At 42.5% G+C, this 15,847-nt stretch overlaps 1 protein-coding gene across 5 annotated transcripts in view; it reads right to left on the reverse strand.

Annotated features, from left to right (window-relative positions):
* Positions 1 to 620: 620 nt before the first annotated feature.
* ppargc1a (peroxisome proliferator-activated receptor gamma, coactivator 1 alpha) overlaps positions 621 to 15,847 on the reverse strand; it is a 265,870-nt gene continuing 250,643 nt past the window's right edge. For all 5 annotated transcript variants that reach the window (XM_059354830.1, XM_059354834.1, XM_059354832.1 and 2 more), the window contains exons 8-13: positions 12,571 to 13,789; positions 10,764 to 10,856; positions 8,929 to 9,049; positions 6,955 to 7,076; positions 6,467 to 6,618; positions 621 to 3,678 (exon numbers count right to left, since the gene is read on the reverse strand). In XM_059354830.1, the coding sequence (XP_059210813.1) occupies positions 3,575 to 3,678; positions 6,467 to 6,618; positions 6,955 to 7,076; positions 8,929 to 9,049; positions 10,764 to 10,856; positions 12,571 to 13,789 (1,811 nt within the window). In that variant the 3' untranslated portion in view covers positions 621 to 3,574. The remainder of the gene's footprint in view (positions 3,679 to 6,466; positions 6,619 to 6,954; positions 7,077 to 8,928; positions 9,050 to 10,763; positions 10,857 to 12,570; positions 13,790 to 15,847) is intronic.

The raw sequence follows: 15,847 nt of genomic DNA on the forward strand, positions 1-15,847 counted from the left end.
CCCGGTGTGATCCCGGCTCCGAGGCTAAGATGTGTGTGCGTGTTAAAGAAAAGGGGGTTGTTATAGTCATAATGAAGCCCCATTGAATATCAAGCACACCATCAGCTCACTATAGCTCTCCATCGTGTTAATGAAATTGTTCCCCCCAACTTTTTAATTAACTTGCAGACTCATGGTGTGGAGTCAAGTTGTGGACACAGACAAAGACTATAGTGTTCTCTCCCAGGTGATATGAATATCAAAGAGGGAAGTTGCTCTGAATTAGGCTGAGTTTCTTTATTAGGGGAGAAACTTCAGAGAGAGACAGATGTGCTGAGGATGGGCTTGTGTCATTTCTCCTGCGTCAGTCAGCTTTCATTCAACACTTTGATATATAAGCAGAGGAGGGAGGGATGATGAATTTATTGTGAATCCACATTAACAACATGCATTGTTTTCAGAACTTTTAAATCTCGCCTTTTTTAAAAACTTCAAGGATGTCTCCTTGATAGTAATCAGAGAGAACACAAATCATAATCATCACACAGCACTGACTGAAAGTGGTACAACAGTGCTTGATGAAGGGACATTCATCACAAGGAAAGGGAGATAATAGGGAAGCCACTAAAAGAAAGAAAGGGTTTTTTTTCAAACACATTTCCCTTTATTGGCATGGTGAGGCTGATGAGAATTGCACATAAAAAATGAAATTCACAAGAAAGTCGTACAATAGGTAGAACCACAAAGGCATTGGTAAGGACTTGGCAGAAGGCAACGTGGATAGGACACAAACAGGTAACAACCCATAGCGACCCCCCTCCCCCTCCCCCAAACACACACATACATACACTCCCAGAAACACAGACATACCTGCCTAAAATCACACACACACGCACACACACATTTGCTCATACACATATTGTCCTTCCAAAAGAAACATGATTACCCAACAAACGTTTAAGCAGTGGCAAAGTCCTCAGTAGGTCACATTATTAAAAAGTCCGCCACATTTGAAATTTGAACCATAAGGTGTTATAATATATTGCTATTCTAGGCAATTTACAAAGCATTTTTTTATTACAATGATTAAAGCCACATCTATCAAATGGGACACGACACCATTACCCAAACGCTATACAGACAGCAAAAAAGTAAAACAATGTTTTAAAACACAGGTAAAGGGTTTTTTTTCCTCTCTTTTTTTCTTTTTCTTAAATTGACCAATTTTTGCCTCTTTGCATCATAAAAATTAGCTGTTTCTTGTCTCCACAGTCAAACTCCATGAAAGGAAGCCTGTGATCAGCAAGATTTCTCCTTCCTGTGATGGAAGCTGCTTCTCTCATTACTTGGCTCGAGCTAGAAACGGGATATTAATTGAACCAGAAACCGCAAGGTTACCTTTTATGTCATGTCGACGGCGCTGTGATATCTGGACTGTGAGTGGGGGTGGGTGGGGGGTTGGTGGTGATGGAAAGTGGTGCGGCATGCGATACATTGTTGAGTAGTTTTCTCTAGGCTTATAGAATGTCATTTAAAACCTGCCAGTTAAGACAGCTAAGAGGCAGATATCCAAAGTGGTATATACTGTACCGACTGTCATCCTGTTATAGCCATGCACTACACAACAAACAGTTTCAACTCGACACGTTTTTACACACAGGGTGGAGTTAAGAGTCAGTCACGTTTGCACAGATGTCACAAAGTAATGCGTGCATTACAATCACATAGACTCACTTACATCTTAAAGGGAAGAGCGGGTGGTGGGAGCGGGGACATTCAAGTGTTTATGTCACGGTGATGTAATGCTAAGATACTGGAATGGATTCTTCCTAGCTACCAGCGACTGGGTAATGGGTCAAGTCCAAAAATCACACAACAATAGGAGCTAAAATACAACTCTGAAAAATAATTTATTGCTTTTTATATAGTTTTTTCTTTCATTTATATTATTATCATTGTTATTATTATTAATCATCTTGTAATTATTGTGTATATTAGTAGTATCATCATTGTATATATATTTATATATATTGTACATCAAATACAAGATCTTTAAAAAACTTCAGGAAAAGGAAATTGTAAACTTTTGTTTGGCATTCACATAATCAAGCGTGAGTGGAGCGATGACAACAACCGTTTACAGTGGTACAACAGAAAATTCCTGCTAAATCATTTTATTGCTTCATGTTTTGCTTTAATGTGTGGAAAGAAGCACCAGCGACGTGCTGCAGATGTGACTGATAGTGGAGACAGAAATCACTAAAATGATGAGGGGCTGGCTGCTGGAGTGATTGGCTGAATGTTTTGATTGTTTTGGAAAGGCATAGAAGGTAATATTATCCCATTTATTGTACACCCTGTCTAGTGATTGGAAGTTAAATAACACAACATAAACAGCAAATAAATGTCCATGAGGTACGCCATGTAAAATGGAGCCCATAAATAGTCTTGATTCAAATATTAAAATAAATAGATAAATATGTGTTTGTACTGATTTAAAAGATTTGAATGCAGTATTCTGTTTCATTGAAGGTAATCAAAAGGACAACCATACAGTTATATATATACACACACATATATACATATATATGCATATATATATATTGATTGCTTCGGAAATAATTAATAAAAAATGGGGTACCTTTTTTACAATCATGAAAAACACGTTAAAAATGCATTTTACACTGGTTTTATAAGCAAAAACACTGATTGAGAAAACTTTATAAACAGAGAAAACTATACATGGTTGACTGTTTTATTCCCCAACAAAATAACTTAAAAAAGGACGTTTGTTCACATGCTCCCTCAAAATGAGCAATCGGACGCATCTTTTTTTCTTTTTTACAATCATATCATGTCTTCTAAACATCATGTAGGTGTACAATATGTTTTACAGTATTGTAATTACTACAGATAGACATTCTGAATTAAGAAATTTTTTCCTCATTTTTAAAAAAGGCTGCGTTTTACAGTGCATAGCTGTAACAAATAAAGAACTTTATCCGATATGTACATAAAATAAAAATATTCCTTTTTATAGTATTTGTAAATACACGGCTACATTTCACCTTAAAATGTAGACAACAATGTTACCTTGAGAATTTTACCTCCAAGATACAATTCCCTATACTCTTGTTTGTAATGTAACACTAGATCCAAACACCAGATTTAAAAGAAAGACAAAAAAATCAACAGCAAAAGAAAACAAATCTGGCTGAACAAGCTGCATGTTTTCACCCCCAAAGAATTGTGGGCATTGTAGTGCTTGGAGAAAAAAATCATGAAAGTTTTTTTTTTCTTCTTTCACTGATGGTTGTACAGCAGTAGAGTGCACCAAACCTGTGCACCAGGTTCTGAGGGTTCACTGGCTTTCCCAGAATGCAATGTCTCTTCCCAGCTCTTCAGCAGCTATGTTCATGTAAACTTTATTTTTGATATATTCATTTATATTGATATAGGTCTATAGACTTATTCTTATATACTCTATGACATAGAGTGTAAAACTTCTGGTAGTCTCGTCGTCAAAGGAGCGAGAAACAACAGTGAGGTATCAGAAGTCCCTCTTTGTGACAGACAGCAGGTGCCACTGAACTGGTTACCTTCTCAGGCTGCGCTGGGCCTCCCTCAGCAAGCTGTCAAAATCCATGGAGTCATACTTGCTTTTTGTGGAGGCAGGATCAAAGTCGTCCGAATGGGAGTCTGAAAATTGCAAGAGGGATTGTGGTCAGGGTTGAGCACATCAGCATTTCTTTGAAAATACGGATAGGGAAATATTCTGCATGGACAACATTATTGCTCGGTCATGCGGGGCAATTAAGACATTTTTTTTTGTATTAAGTTTTATGATATTGTATGTTTAAATATGCAAATTATGTATTATCATATTAAGTGATAATTTGCATATATTTCCACAACAGAAATCTGAACATTGGATAAGCCATGTTCAAAACTCGATGATCTGTCAATCAGGCCATGAATTATACAAAAAACAAACCCTCTGTAAACAAACCTTACAGTTACAGTTATATGACAGGAATGAAACTGGAATGTTTGTGTGTTACTAAGGTGAAGATTTTTGATTCAGAGTATAAGAGAAAAATAATTTTGGCGATAATTTTGCATTTTGCAAACTCTTAACTAATATATATCACAATGAAATGTCAATGAAAGTATTTACTAGCATTAAGACAATTCTTTTTTGTATTACATTTTTTCTTATTATATTTAAATATGAGGCAATATCCAATGCTTACTTTTGGTGAATTTAGGAGAAATCTACAGACGCAAATAAAAAAAGTGTTGTGAAATAAACACTGAAGTGTTTTCTCTCCACTGACGTGTTATGATAGCAAAAAAAAAAAAGACCAGTGCCTAATTATATATTTTTTCCCCTGTAGTGTCTCGTCAATTGTTATTTTGCTATTGAGTTTGAGAGTTTTCAGATCTGCGTCCTTCTGAAAGAGAAAATAAACTGTTCCATGTTGTGTTATTTCCACAAAATCATGAAAATATGATAAACTTTAAAAATAAAGGATAATAAACAGGATTTACACGGGGTTGTATTCTACAATTTATAATAAGAACAAATTGTTTCGAATATCTCAGTCTTTAACTACATGTTTTTCGACTTCTACCAAAGAATTCAAATAGTGTGGGTAGAAAAAGTGCCTTATTTTACACGGAGGCAGTGAAAGCATATCCTTCTGTCTGTTCATCTTTCATATGTCCTTCTTTTCCTGATCAACCTGATAATACATAAAGAGCGTCTTATCTCTGCAAACAGACAGCTTCACAAATGGGGCCCCCAAAGGGCCCAGCAGCACACTCCAAGAGCTTTGAGAAATGGGAATGACCATGGCAGCTGGAAGACGCCAGTCGTGATCTAATGCAATGGCCGAGGGCTGGATTGTGTCACGCTGCGCACCTTGAGGGATGAAAAATACCCCGGTGCTCTACTTAAAACTAATGGACAGTGTCTCCGAACACACAAAAAAGAAGCGAGAGCCTACAAGATTGAGAAGACGGGGAGAGGTTTGGATACCACACTATTATAAGATTCTCCCTTCCTCTCAATCTCTGTGGGGACGACCAAAATAGCCTGTTCCTGACAAAGCGGCGGTCGAATGAAGGCCTTTCCATTCCACTAGACTGATTAGTCAATCTCTGCATAATGTCTGTCCTCAAGGCTTTAGGATTAGCAACTGTTTCTCTGTGTGTCAATTTCTCATCATGTCCTCTCTTTAAAAGCTGATAGCTTCAAGCATGTGCTTTGAAAATGTATAATAACCACTTCATTTATTGAGGAAAGTGCTCTTTTTCTCTCTGGTGACCCATTGACCCTCTTGCAGCAGTGCATTATACATTCCTGACCTCCCGTTTTGCTGTTAAATAAATGTCAGTGAAGAAAATGGCTGCAGATGCAAGAGTCAATATTTTATATTGTCAAATGGGGGAGATGATATTTTTGTGGGTGTGCAATATCTCACACTAAAGTTTCTATATGGCCGCTCAGTTATTGCCATTGGTAGAAATGTGCAACAACTTATTTTTCTTCATGTCAGAAGCCTTGATTTAATTGCATTATTTATCAAATGTGTGATTCCACCCTCAGCCGAGCACAGACTCCTGTCTGAGATTCATGTATCTGATCAATATAGAAGCTGTATACGGGCTACATACATGCATGTTTACGCAAAGGAATCACTTAGATGAATCCGCTATACTGCGGTCCGCCATGACCCCCCTGACTCCCAACAAAGGCAGGAGGTGTGCATAAGTAGGTTTGCTCCCACACTGGCCCCTCCCTCTATGTAAATGCCCGGCCCCTTCGTGCCACATCAAGCCTCTACCTCCTTTAAGCTCCGCAACAGCTGGCAACAGATGGAACCTCACTGTAGAGGGAGGAGGGATTGCTGAGACTTAACCTTGCTCCCACCTTCCTCTTCCTCACCTCATCTCTTTTCTTGTCTTTCTTCTACTACGCCTTTTCTCCTCGTAATTTCATCCCTACTCCTCCCTCCTCTTCACCGTGCTCTTAAAGTGATTCACGCACATACATGTATCCAAAAGGAGATAAAAACACATCTGCACACATGCTTTTAAGTGCCATCTCTCTCTCTAATGTCTTGCGTTTCATACCAGCAAAGCAGAAACAAGCATCTCATGTCCACATGAGTAATGGAGTCTGCCTTGTTTTCCTGGGGAGGATATAGAGCTCTATTCTTGGTATGTTCCCAGATTGACCTTTGAACTCTCTGTGCCCTTTTGAGCCACGAATGCCCGACGGACACATTCAAGGCTGAAGGAATTGTTATGAGCGGAGAGATGGGTCTCTTTTGATCTGTAAGCATCACTCAAGCATTTTTTTCCTCCATTTTATTTCCCCCTTTTTTTTCCCCGTCTTTTCACTGACAGTCCTCCCAGCTACGCAAATATACCGCATGACTGCAGGGGGCTGATGGGAGAGAACAACAAAAGCTGCACTTACCCAAGTCTGTGTAATGTGATTTGCAGAACTGCTTTTGTCCGCCAAAGCACAGCTCGAACTGAGGCTCGTTTGACCTGCGTAAGGTGTGTCCGTTCTCAAGGGCGGCAAAGGCGTCACAAGTGTAGCGGTACGTGATGAAGCCAAAATTGTCCCTGGTCAGGAATAGAAAATGATACGTCAGAGCGGTGCTATGGGGCAACAATAACTGCACAGGGGGCCGCGTCTTAGATGACGATCACGCTATTTATATGCAAAAGAGAATCAATAAAAGTGTATCTTTGGGGCTCCATAGGCTAAAGACTAGATGGATCAAGATCGCTCTGAGACTACAAACTCTCTGACTTTGTCTTACACTTGCCTTTGCAACAGTTACAGCAGAAGAATTTTAGCTCATTTTGTGACATCCAGAGGTGATAAATGGTCAAATAAATGTTCCCTACCATCATATAGATGCACACACACATGCACAGAAAGTCCTGAGGCCTTACCCATCGTCCCTCAGGTTCACTGCACATTCTTCAATTTCGCCAAAGACTTCAAAGCGGCGCTTCAACTCTGTCCGGGTGCAGTCGGACCTCAGTCGCCCCACGTACACCACCCGTCTCTCCTCCTGCTCGTTAAGAGAAAAGACAGAGTGGAGGAAGGAGATTAAAAGGGGGAGTCTGTTTTTCCTTTTCCCCTCTCTTTCTTCACCCAGCCCTAATGAATTGGTCTTGATCACTCCTGTGGATACTGCAGCTGACTTTCGCCCCCTGTTTTTGTCCCTCTTCTCTACTCTGTCTGTCTGTTGTGTTCCTCTGTGATTGGTTCAGCTTTGCTTCCCGTTATCTGATAGAGTTGCAGTTTGGAAGCGCCTTCAGTCTGCCTTGGCACTACAATTCCTCTTTCTCTCTGCAACTCATCAACCAGAGGCAGAGTGATTTTTATCAAATGATGACGTGTCTTAAGTTTGGGGCTGCTTCTTCTTTTGTGAAGTCTAAAAATAAAGCTGTGAGATGACTCAGCCGTATATCAGAAAAGGCCTGTTTCCTTCCATCCAACTTGGTAGTCAAACTCACAATGCCCAGAAATTCACTAGGCATGGTCAGTTAATATAGTAAGGAAATTTATATCCAAGAGAGAGAGAAAGCATTAAGAGCAGCAGCAGTGAGCCAAGGGGCAAAAAACATGGATTTCCTTCAACCTCAGAGGACGCAGGGGTCATAGCAGAATAATTTAGGAACAAACTGCACCAGGCTGCAATTATGGCGTTTGAGTAGTTTAATTGCATCTGCTAATCATATAATGCAGCACAAGCCTGGGGCTATAGTGTATCTCTACTATTATTTATTTATTCATTCATTTACTTGCCATTACTGAGGCGAGTCCATTGAGGCCTGTTGGAATTTTGAATGCTGTCTTGAGGGTAGTAGTAACATGTATGTAAATCAATTGCCTGGTGCTAAACTCATAGTTCACCTTTGTTCTGTGAGACTTCTGTAGAGTAGCTGAGAATGATAAAAATTAACTAGAGAATACTGTTTTTATGCATTTTTCACTCTCTTTAATGCTTACATTCTGTTTGAGACAAAAAAAGTATTTGCTGAATTAGGGGTTTAGTTGCTGACAACTGATAAATAGGCGGTCTTCTCTTGATGGCACCCTGAGGGCTGCCTGTGTGTGTGGGTGTGTGAGTGAGTGAGAGAATGAGGCAAAAACAGAGTGAGAGAGACAGACAGACAGACAGAAGGAGACGCTTTCACATCCCTGGCCTTCCAAACCTTGTTTGACAGCTTAAGCTTCGCTGCTCGTAATTGTTTGTCTTTCCATCTCTGAAAATGTATGCATGCCAAGCCACGTTTGCATTACTGCATCATTTAATGTGTGCTTTATCAACGGGTGGTAGTAGCGTTACCCCGCTGGAAACCTGAGTAATTTCACACTGAGACATGGAGAGCGGAGATATGGGAGAAATGTGATATTCACTGCATCAGGCTGAATTTTTGAAATAGATACAGAAAGAGGAAAGAGAATCAGTGGCCGTTTCTTTTTCTTTTTTTTGTCCTTTCCTCCGTCTTGCTCTCCTAGTTTCTGTTTCCCACTATTTTAACATTTTACCCCTGTGGTGTGATTAATAAGAGTCGACAGTGTTTCCAGACGACGGAGACGTTAAAAATACACAACCCGGAGATAAAAAGGAAGAGCCTGTCGCCTGAATCATTCAGGAACTCACTTTGTATGTATTCTTTCAGTGGGGAGACACTGTGGCACATGGCACTGGGCTTGAGGGCTGTCTCATCTAAGTAATGTGTGTGTCTGTGGGAGGTTTCTGTGTGTTTGTAGGAATTTCTGCATGTGCCACGGCAGTGATTGCATGCAGTCTTTTATCAGCGTCGGCGGGAGAGGCCTAAAGTCAAGCACAGAAAAAAAAAAAAAAAAAGAGGATGGAGGAAATTAGATGGCATTTGTGTCAGTTGACTCACTATTGCTTTTTGTCTTTGCCTCTCTCTCTGCTCTTCCCTTTCGAACTCCCGCTTCTCATAGTCCCGGCGGTACTCCTCCCTCTTCAGCCTCTCGTGCTGGTACTCCTCGTAGCTGTCATACCTGTGGGGGAAAGGATACGTATGACATCACTGTCCTCTAAACTCTTCCTGTTGACGACTGAAGAACAATTGGCAGTATTCACCAAGGAGCAGTCCCCTATTTTCTCACCCCTGATGGCTGAGAAGGGGGTTGCAAAGGAAAGGAAATGGACATGTTAATAAGATGTCTCTTCGCTATCGCTATGATTACGGAGCCCGCAGGATAGGCCCGCGGGAGTGCCGGCGAGCAGCGCGGTCGGGGAGCCAGGCAGCTGCAACTGTCAGCACAACTTCACATGTCATTACTTTCTGCTTAGTTAGGGCTTCATCAAGAAGGAAAGTGCAACTTTCTCCCCCACCCCGGACTAGCGCAAGACGTGTCCGTTAAGTTTTCGACTGATGAGCGACTCTCTGGCTTGTCGGGTGTCATTAGGCCCATGGGTGCCAAATCAGCTCGGAGCGCTGGGATGGTGTCAGTCTCCCTCTCTCTCTCTCTTCCTGCACTGTGACAGTACTTCTCTGCATATGAAATGGTCCCCTCTGCAGTGGCTCACAGAAAACTACAGAGGCACTCAGCGTCATTACACAGCTGGGAGCGTCAAAATCACGAGTGAAGTATGAATGTGCATCAGTATGACTTGAGATTCTTTTGTCACTAGTCCAATAAAACACGATCAATTAAACATATTTGCCCTGAATGTTTGTCACAGGGCCCCCAGTGTGGATGGGACAGGCTGCGGAAAAGTTTGTTTTAGATGTGAAAAGAGAAATCAAACTATTTCTGAGTGGTGACAGAGAAAAGTAACTTAGTGACTGTTATTCAGCCAATCCTTCTTGTACTCGATACAGTTATTTTTTTGTTTTTTTTACAAGGTGGTTGCTAAGACATTTGTCCGTGCCTGAAGAATGCAATTAAACAAAAGTTGATAGGTATAAAATGGGAGGTTAAACAACATCTTTAAAGGGTATGCTATTGTTATTTTCCTTATTTTATGCCCATAAAGTTGCAATAACATTTTTTTTACCTCTTTCCATGAAATGATTGTGACAATGTGATTTATTCTTGACAGATAAATTGTATATCTTCTAAAATCGTTATGAATAAATCTCTTTCACATCACATCACAATGAAAATGAAACCACAATTAACAGAGGATCGTGTCTGAAAACAAAATTATTCCAACTTTATGGGCGACGGTGTATAATGTAGCATGACCAAAGTTTCAAATAATGGGAGTAAGTAATCGCTGTGAGCAAAAACCTCAGGTTAAGGCGGTCTGAAAAGCTCCTTTAACAACATTCTTTTTTTTTTTTTTGTCTCACACTGACGGCAGCTTTGACAGATTGTGTATATGGTCATGTGCTCCAGGCCGTTTACAGTACAAACACTGCGGCAGATAGGTAACGTCAAGGAAACCTGTTATTTTGGTTGCTGATATTGTTAATCTTCTTCTCATTTTTGGTCGACATTCCTGCTTGAACGTGTCTCATTGTGTAGTTTTTGGTTTTAAAGCTTTTGTTGCCAATGTTCATGGTTTGAAAGTGACACTGTTACACTGCGTTACAGTAATTCCTCTGGCTGCTATGACAGATGGCACAGAGCTTGCGAGAGCACAGATGCAGAAAACCAGCAGCCATAAGAAAAATAATGTTTTTTTCAGGTAAACCAGTTCTAGTAGGAACCTAGTAGAAACCTGAAAATGATCATGTACATTATGATAAATCAAAATAATCACCTTGGTCTGCGGCTGAGAGGAGATCGAGACTGAGGGTGGGGGCTCTTGTGAGTCCTGGAACGAAAGGTGCTTGAATCTGTGTTGTGACGAGACCTGTGGGGAAACAGAAAATGTTAATTATGAAAATATTATTTTAAGAAATGCATTGGTATGCCGTTCATCTCATACATTAATCATACTACATACTGATGACTCCTGCAAACTTGTGACACCTTGGTTAATTTCTTCTTGGCTTTGGGAACTAAATTAACCTCTTTGATATTCACAAGACCCATTAAGATGTTAGAAACTGGGTTAATTCCAGATAAAAGCATTCTGTATTCTCATAATCTAGCCCATGGCCACAGAAAGTGTGTATGATTTTCTACAGAACTTAGGTAGGTAGGTAGCAGCTCCAAACACCTGCTATCTATGTTGTATGAGGAAATGGTCAATACTGAAAACCCTTGTGACCTGACTGTAGAGTTGTATCCCTGCACTGCTTAAGCTTCTGATGCTTAATTATTGAAGAGTTGCTGAAGAAGGAAGAGCTGAATGACGGAGAGAGTGAAGTTTTGGAAGCTCAGTGAAGCAAAGGACTGCCAGTTTGGAAAGATCGAGCATCTAACACTGCAAAACTTGAAACAGAGAGGAGGGATTTTGAGAATTATTTTGCTGAAATTCTATTTATCTTTCCTTCCATGAAAATATAACTAGCTCCTTGTTCTGTCACTTTCTAGACTCCAATCCCTACACAGTATTTTCAGAAAGCTTGTCAGTGTCAGATTCTGATCGAATGCCTTGAGACTATTATTGTATAATTTGTGAGCGAGTCGTAGTAGAGCACAAGAACAATGGCCCGAGCAGAGCAAAGTGATTCTATTGGCTCTCTGGAGTAAACTGACCTTTCAGTAATCAGGCAAACAAACTGAGTCACTGCAGTGGAGTCCTACACTGTGAGGCACTCAATGAACTACCACTGACAAACTTAATTTACTCACATCTTTCTCAGTAACTACGGTTTGCCTCTGTTCTTCAACCAAAAAAAAGTCAACAGAAACCCCCTCAGCTGTGATCAAAGGGAAGCATGGGAAATGTAGTTCTCACACAGAGCTATGATGATAGAAGTCTCTTTTGAGAGGGGTTTTGAGACTACATTCCCACAGCCTGGATTTGGCTTTCATCTCTGGGGATGTAAAAGACGAGGGTTTGCCACTCAGTAAAAACAACATCTGCTGCTTAAAACAATAGCCCTGGCATCAAACAAAAAACAGGAGCGTGTGAGGGAGCAAGTGAGGAGGGGGGTGAGTGTTAGGAAGACACTCAAATAAAATTCCCTGCCTAGAGACTAAAACTCATACTTTTCAGAAGTCCAGTGCCTCTGGCACGTTTCATGTTCTCAGTTTTTTTTCTTTTCTGTTGTTTTAAGTAGATCGCACCGATCAACCAATCGTTTTCCCCCCGTTGTCACTTCACAGACATTGAAGTGCCAATTGGTTTAAAATGCAGAATCTGGTTAGTATACCAACTGCAGGCAATTTATAATCTGTTCCACCTATTTCTCACCTGTTAAGTCTCTTTGTCTAACACTTGCCAATCTATCCTGCATTTATTCTGGGCAAGGCAAAGACTAGCAGGAGGTCAAAAAACCATGCTGAGAGTCTCCAGGGTCTATCCTGTCTGACACCGGCTCCGACGACTGTTTTACACTCCTAAGCTAGATCCCCTGCCAGCTCCAAGCCCCCGCATGGGTGGGCAACAGCCAAGGCTCAGTCTAAAAGAAGTGTGAGGTATGTGTGTGTTTGTGTGGCTGTTAGAAACTTCTTACCAGGAGGACGGGCGTCTGTCAGGTGAGCTGGAGAGGGAGCGCCTCCGGTAGTGAGAGGAGGAGCTGCGGGAGCCAGAGTGGGAGCGAGAACGGGAGCGGGATCCGCTGCTGGTCCAGCAGAAAGGCCTGCTGGGCGAAAGGAGGAGGGAGGAAGGTGGGGAGACGGAGCCTCGTGAAGGGGAGCAACTGGATGGTGGGGAACAGGAGGGAGAGCAGGGGGGACAGTCAAAGAGAAGGTCCAGAGGGGTTCCCTCCCACGGATAGAGGAAGCGACTCTCACGGCCCTCACCCAGCTCTAGCTCACCCTGGAAGGGCAGGATCCCCGGGTGCAGGTAGCTGGAGCCGGGCAGTCTCTGGGAATTCTCTCCCTCCTCAAGGGACTTAGGGGCTGCAGCCTTACTTGGTTTGCTGCCTGGTTCTCTCTCCTGGCCACTCTGGCTATAAAGGGCTTTTAAGGGGAGACCAAAGTGCTTGTTGAGTTCTGCTCTGATTTCCTGGTCACACAGGGTCTTCCGGCTGATGGCGTGTTGGTCCCAGTCAGTAGTGGCCTCTTGTGATGGGATCTGGGTGGGTAGTGTATGGGTCTGCTTCCCCAACTCCTGAACCCGAACTGCTTCTCCATTCACAGAGGCAACATTTAGCTGGTTAGCCAAAGGACCAGATGAAGCTGATGATGGAGTACAAGAAGATGAGGATGATGAAGAGAATGGTGGCATGGCTGAGTCCTTACATTCGACATGCCTGTCCTCCACTTTGCCTGCAGTAGGCATGGGAGCAGCGGTGGCACCTGTGGTGACCGTCATTTCCGCTGCTGTAGTCATGGTAACAGCGGCTGTGCTGCCATCCTTCTTAGTGCTAGCTGAGGCTTGGCAATAGTCATGGTCACTGTAGCCACGGGACGCCGCCCGCTTATTGTTACTAGTGCTGCGATGCTCCTCAAGGCCGCCCCCCACAGTGTGTTGGGTGACCGAGTAAGGTAGGGCGGTGGACGCTTTGCTCAGCTGGGCATAAAGCTCAGTCTGTTCGGGACCCTTCCTGGTGGGGCCCCCGCCTGAGGCACCTGGAGCCAGGGCCAGAGCGCCGGGGCCCAATTCGCTCAGCCTGGCTCTTTTGCATGCCAAGGCCGATGAGGAACATGAAGACAACTTGGTTTTGAGCGATGCTTTGAAAGGATTCTCTTGACTGGCTTTGTGTGGGGGCGTGGTAGGTGGTGTCAGACCTGCAAAGGGAGGACAAGACACAAGGTTGGTGGAGGGGTGGGGGCAGTAAAATGAAAATGGAATCATAATGCAAACCTCTCCAAATACCCCGCTCTTCCCTCCTCCCCTCATTCATCTATAAACTTTCGGGTCAGTTTATGGACAGTGGACAGAGATACATGCCTGATTAAAATATTCACTTTCCCTTGGCCTAATCCTGATCTCTATTTTATTGCAATCTTGACAGATTAATGTAATGCTTGGTGTAACTTAATACGGTGGTGCTGTAATATGGATGACTTGCCATCCCCTTCCTCTCTGACCTTGGAAAGATCCCTTTTCATGGAAAAAAAAAAAAAAAAAACACAACAAAAAACCCTGTAGAGGACAAACGTAATGCACCCGATGAAAAGAATTCAAGTACATGTATCATATCTCTGCCTGACTCACATAAATGCCTGCACTGGACAGCAGCCAATTCATCTGAATAAACCTTTTTTATCGGCCTGAAAAATAATCACTGACATGACGCCATGCATGTTTCAAGATTATCCGGCACCGTCTCCCCTTCTTGTGAATGTAAGAAGATATGTTGCTCTTAATGTACACTTTAGCATGCCTGGTGATGTTGCCATGGCGAGATGTCTGCTATGTCATGGAAGTACTGGCGAATGGGTTGTCATTCTTCTCAGATGGCATGTCCCTACTGCTCGTGCCCCCCCATCTTCCCCCAGCCTCCTACAGATTTACAACCAGACAGATGGCAGTTATATGGGAAGTCCTGAGATGAGCCCACTTTATAGCATTGTTAATGCACTCACACAAACACCCGCCACCATTACTCTCTCTCTTTCCTCCTCTCCTTTAGTCTTGTATTCTCCCTTTTTCTCTCTTCCTGTCTGCCATCTTCCTTGGATCAATCTCTATTTCTCCCTTTCCGTCTCTCAGCATCCTATCCTGTTTCTGTCTCGCACAGAACAAATGTGCCCACACACACACACACACACACACACACACGCACGCACGCACGCACATGCACACGCACACACACACACACACACACACACACGCTAACAGTCTCTCACTGGAGTCAAACTCAGGCACTTTGAAACACCTACGCGCTCCCCTCTTCTTTGCCTTTCTTATAATGCATATCATTCTTCCCTTGCTTGTGAATTGCACCAAATGACAGCTATTAGTACCAAATCCAGTGTTAGAGTATGCACGAGGAAGACAGCTTGGCAAAGAGAGTGCAGGAGCCTGTTACATAAATATGCACGTTTCTGAAACCACTCGCTGTGTTTGGAATGCCTGATCCAACGGCTTATCATCCTACTTATTATGTGGATGTGTCTGTAAGTAGGACTGCAAACCCCCGCTCCACACTTTCCCCCGCTTTTCTCCCCTCTTTCCTCACTTCTGATAGTGGTATAGAATATATATAAGCATAATGCCAATGAAATGAGCTATGAAAAGAATAAGGGAGAGAGGGAGGGAGGTGCGACACAATGCCTGAGGAACTTCTGTTTCACCAATGAACCGCCATCTGTCCAAAACAATGTGCGCGTGGGGTCATAAACTAGGAGCCATTAGCGATGGGGGTGAAATAAATCAGAATTAGATAAATATGTGCCTCTCAGTCAAACTTGCTAGTGATGGATGAGCCGCAGACACAAACACCAATCATGCAGCCACCAGAAAGAAAACGATGAAGCTAGTGGAGAAGCTTTCTCTTTTTCTCGTCCAGCTGTAAATTGCAAGGAGACCTCGGAGCGAATAACAACTCAGTGCTTAAAGAGTTGATCCGGCAGTAAGCCATGCAAATAGCAACACACAGACCACCACAGTGTCATGAGATACAGTAATTAAAGACAACACGGCAGCACAGGGTAAATCTATTAGCTTGGCAGAGATTAGGCCAGAACAGGCAGATCCCAGGGGGCTTCACTGCCTGTTGTATCCTTTACTGTACATCCTTGATGAGGTGTCAAGGAAACATGCAGCCAAGAGTCCAAAGTTTGATTTTGTTTAGTATTAAAAATTATTTGGCTCAGTACACGATGTACAGGTTCACCTGA

The sequence above is a fragment of the Centropristis striata genome, chromosome 17, assembly GCF_030273125.1.
Source record: "Centropristis striata isolate RG_2023a ecotype Rhode Island chromosome 17, C.striata_1.0, whole genome shotgun sequence".
NCBI classification, from domain to species: Eukaryota; Metazoa; Chordata; class Actinopteri; order Perciformes; family Serranidae; genus Centropristis; species Centropristis striata.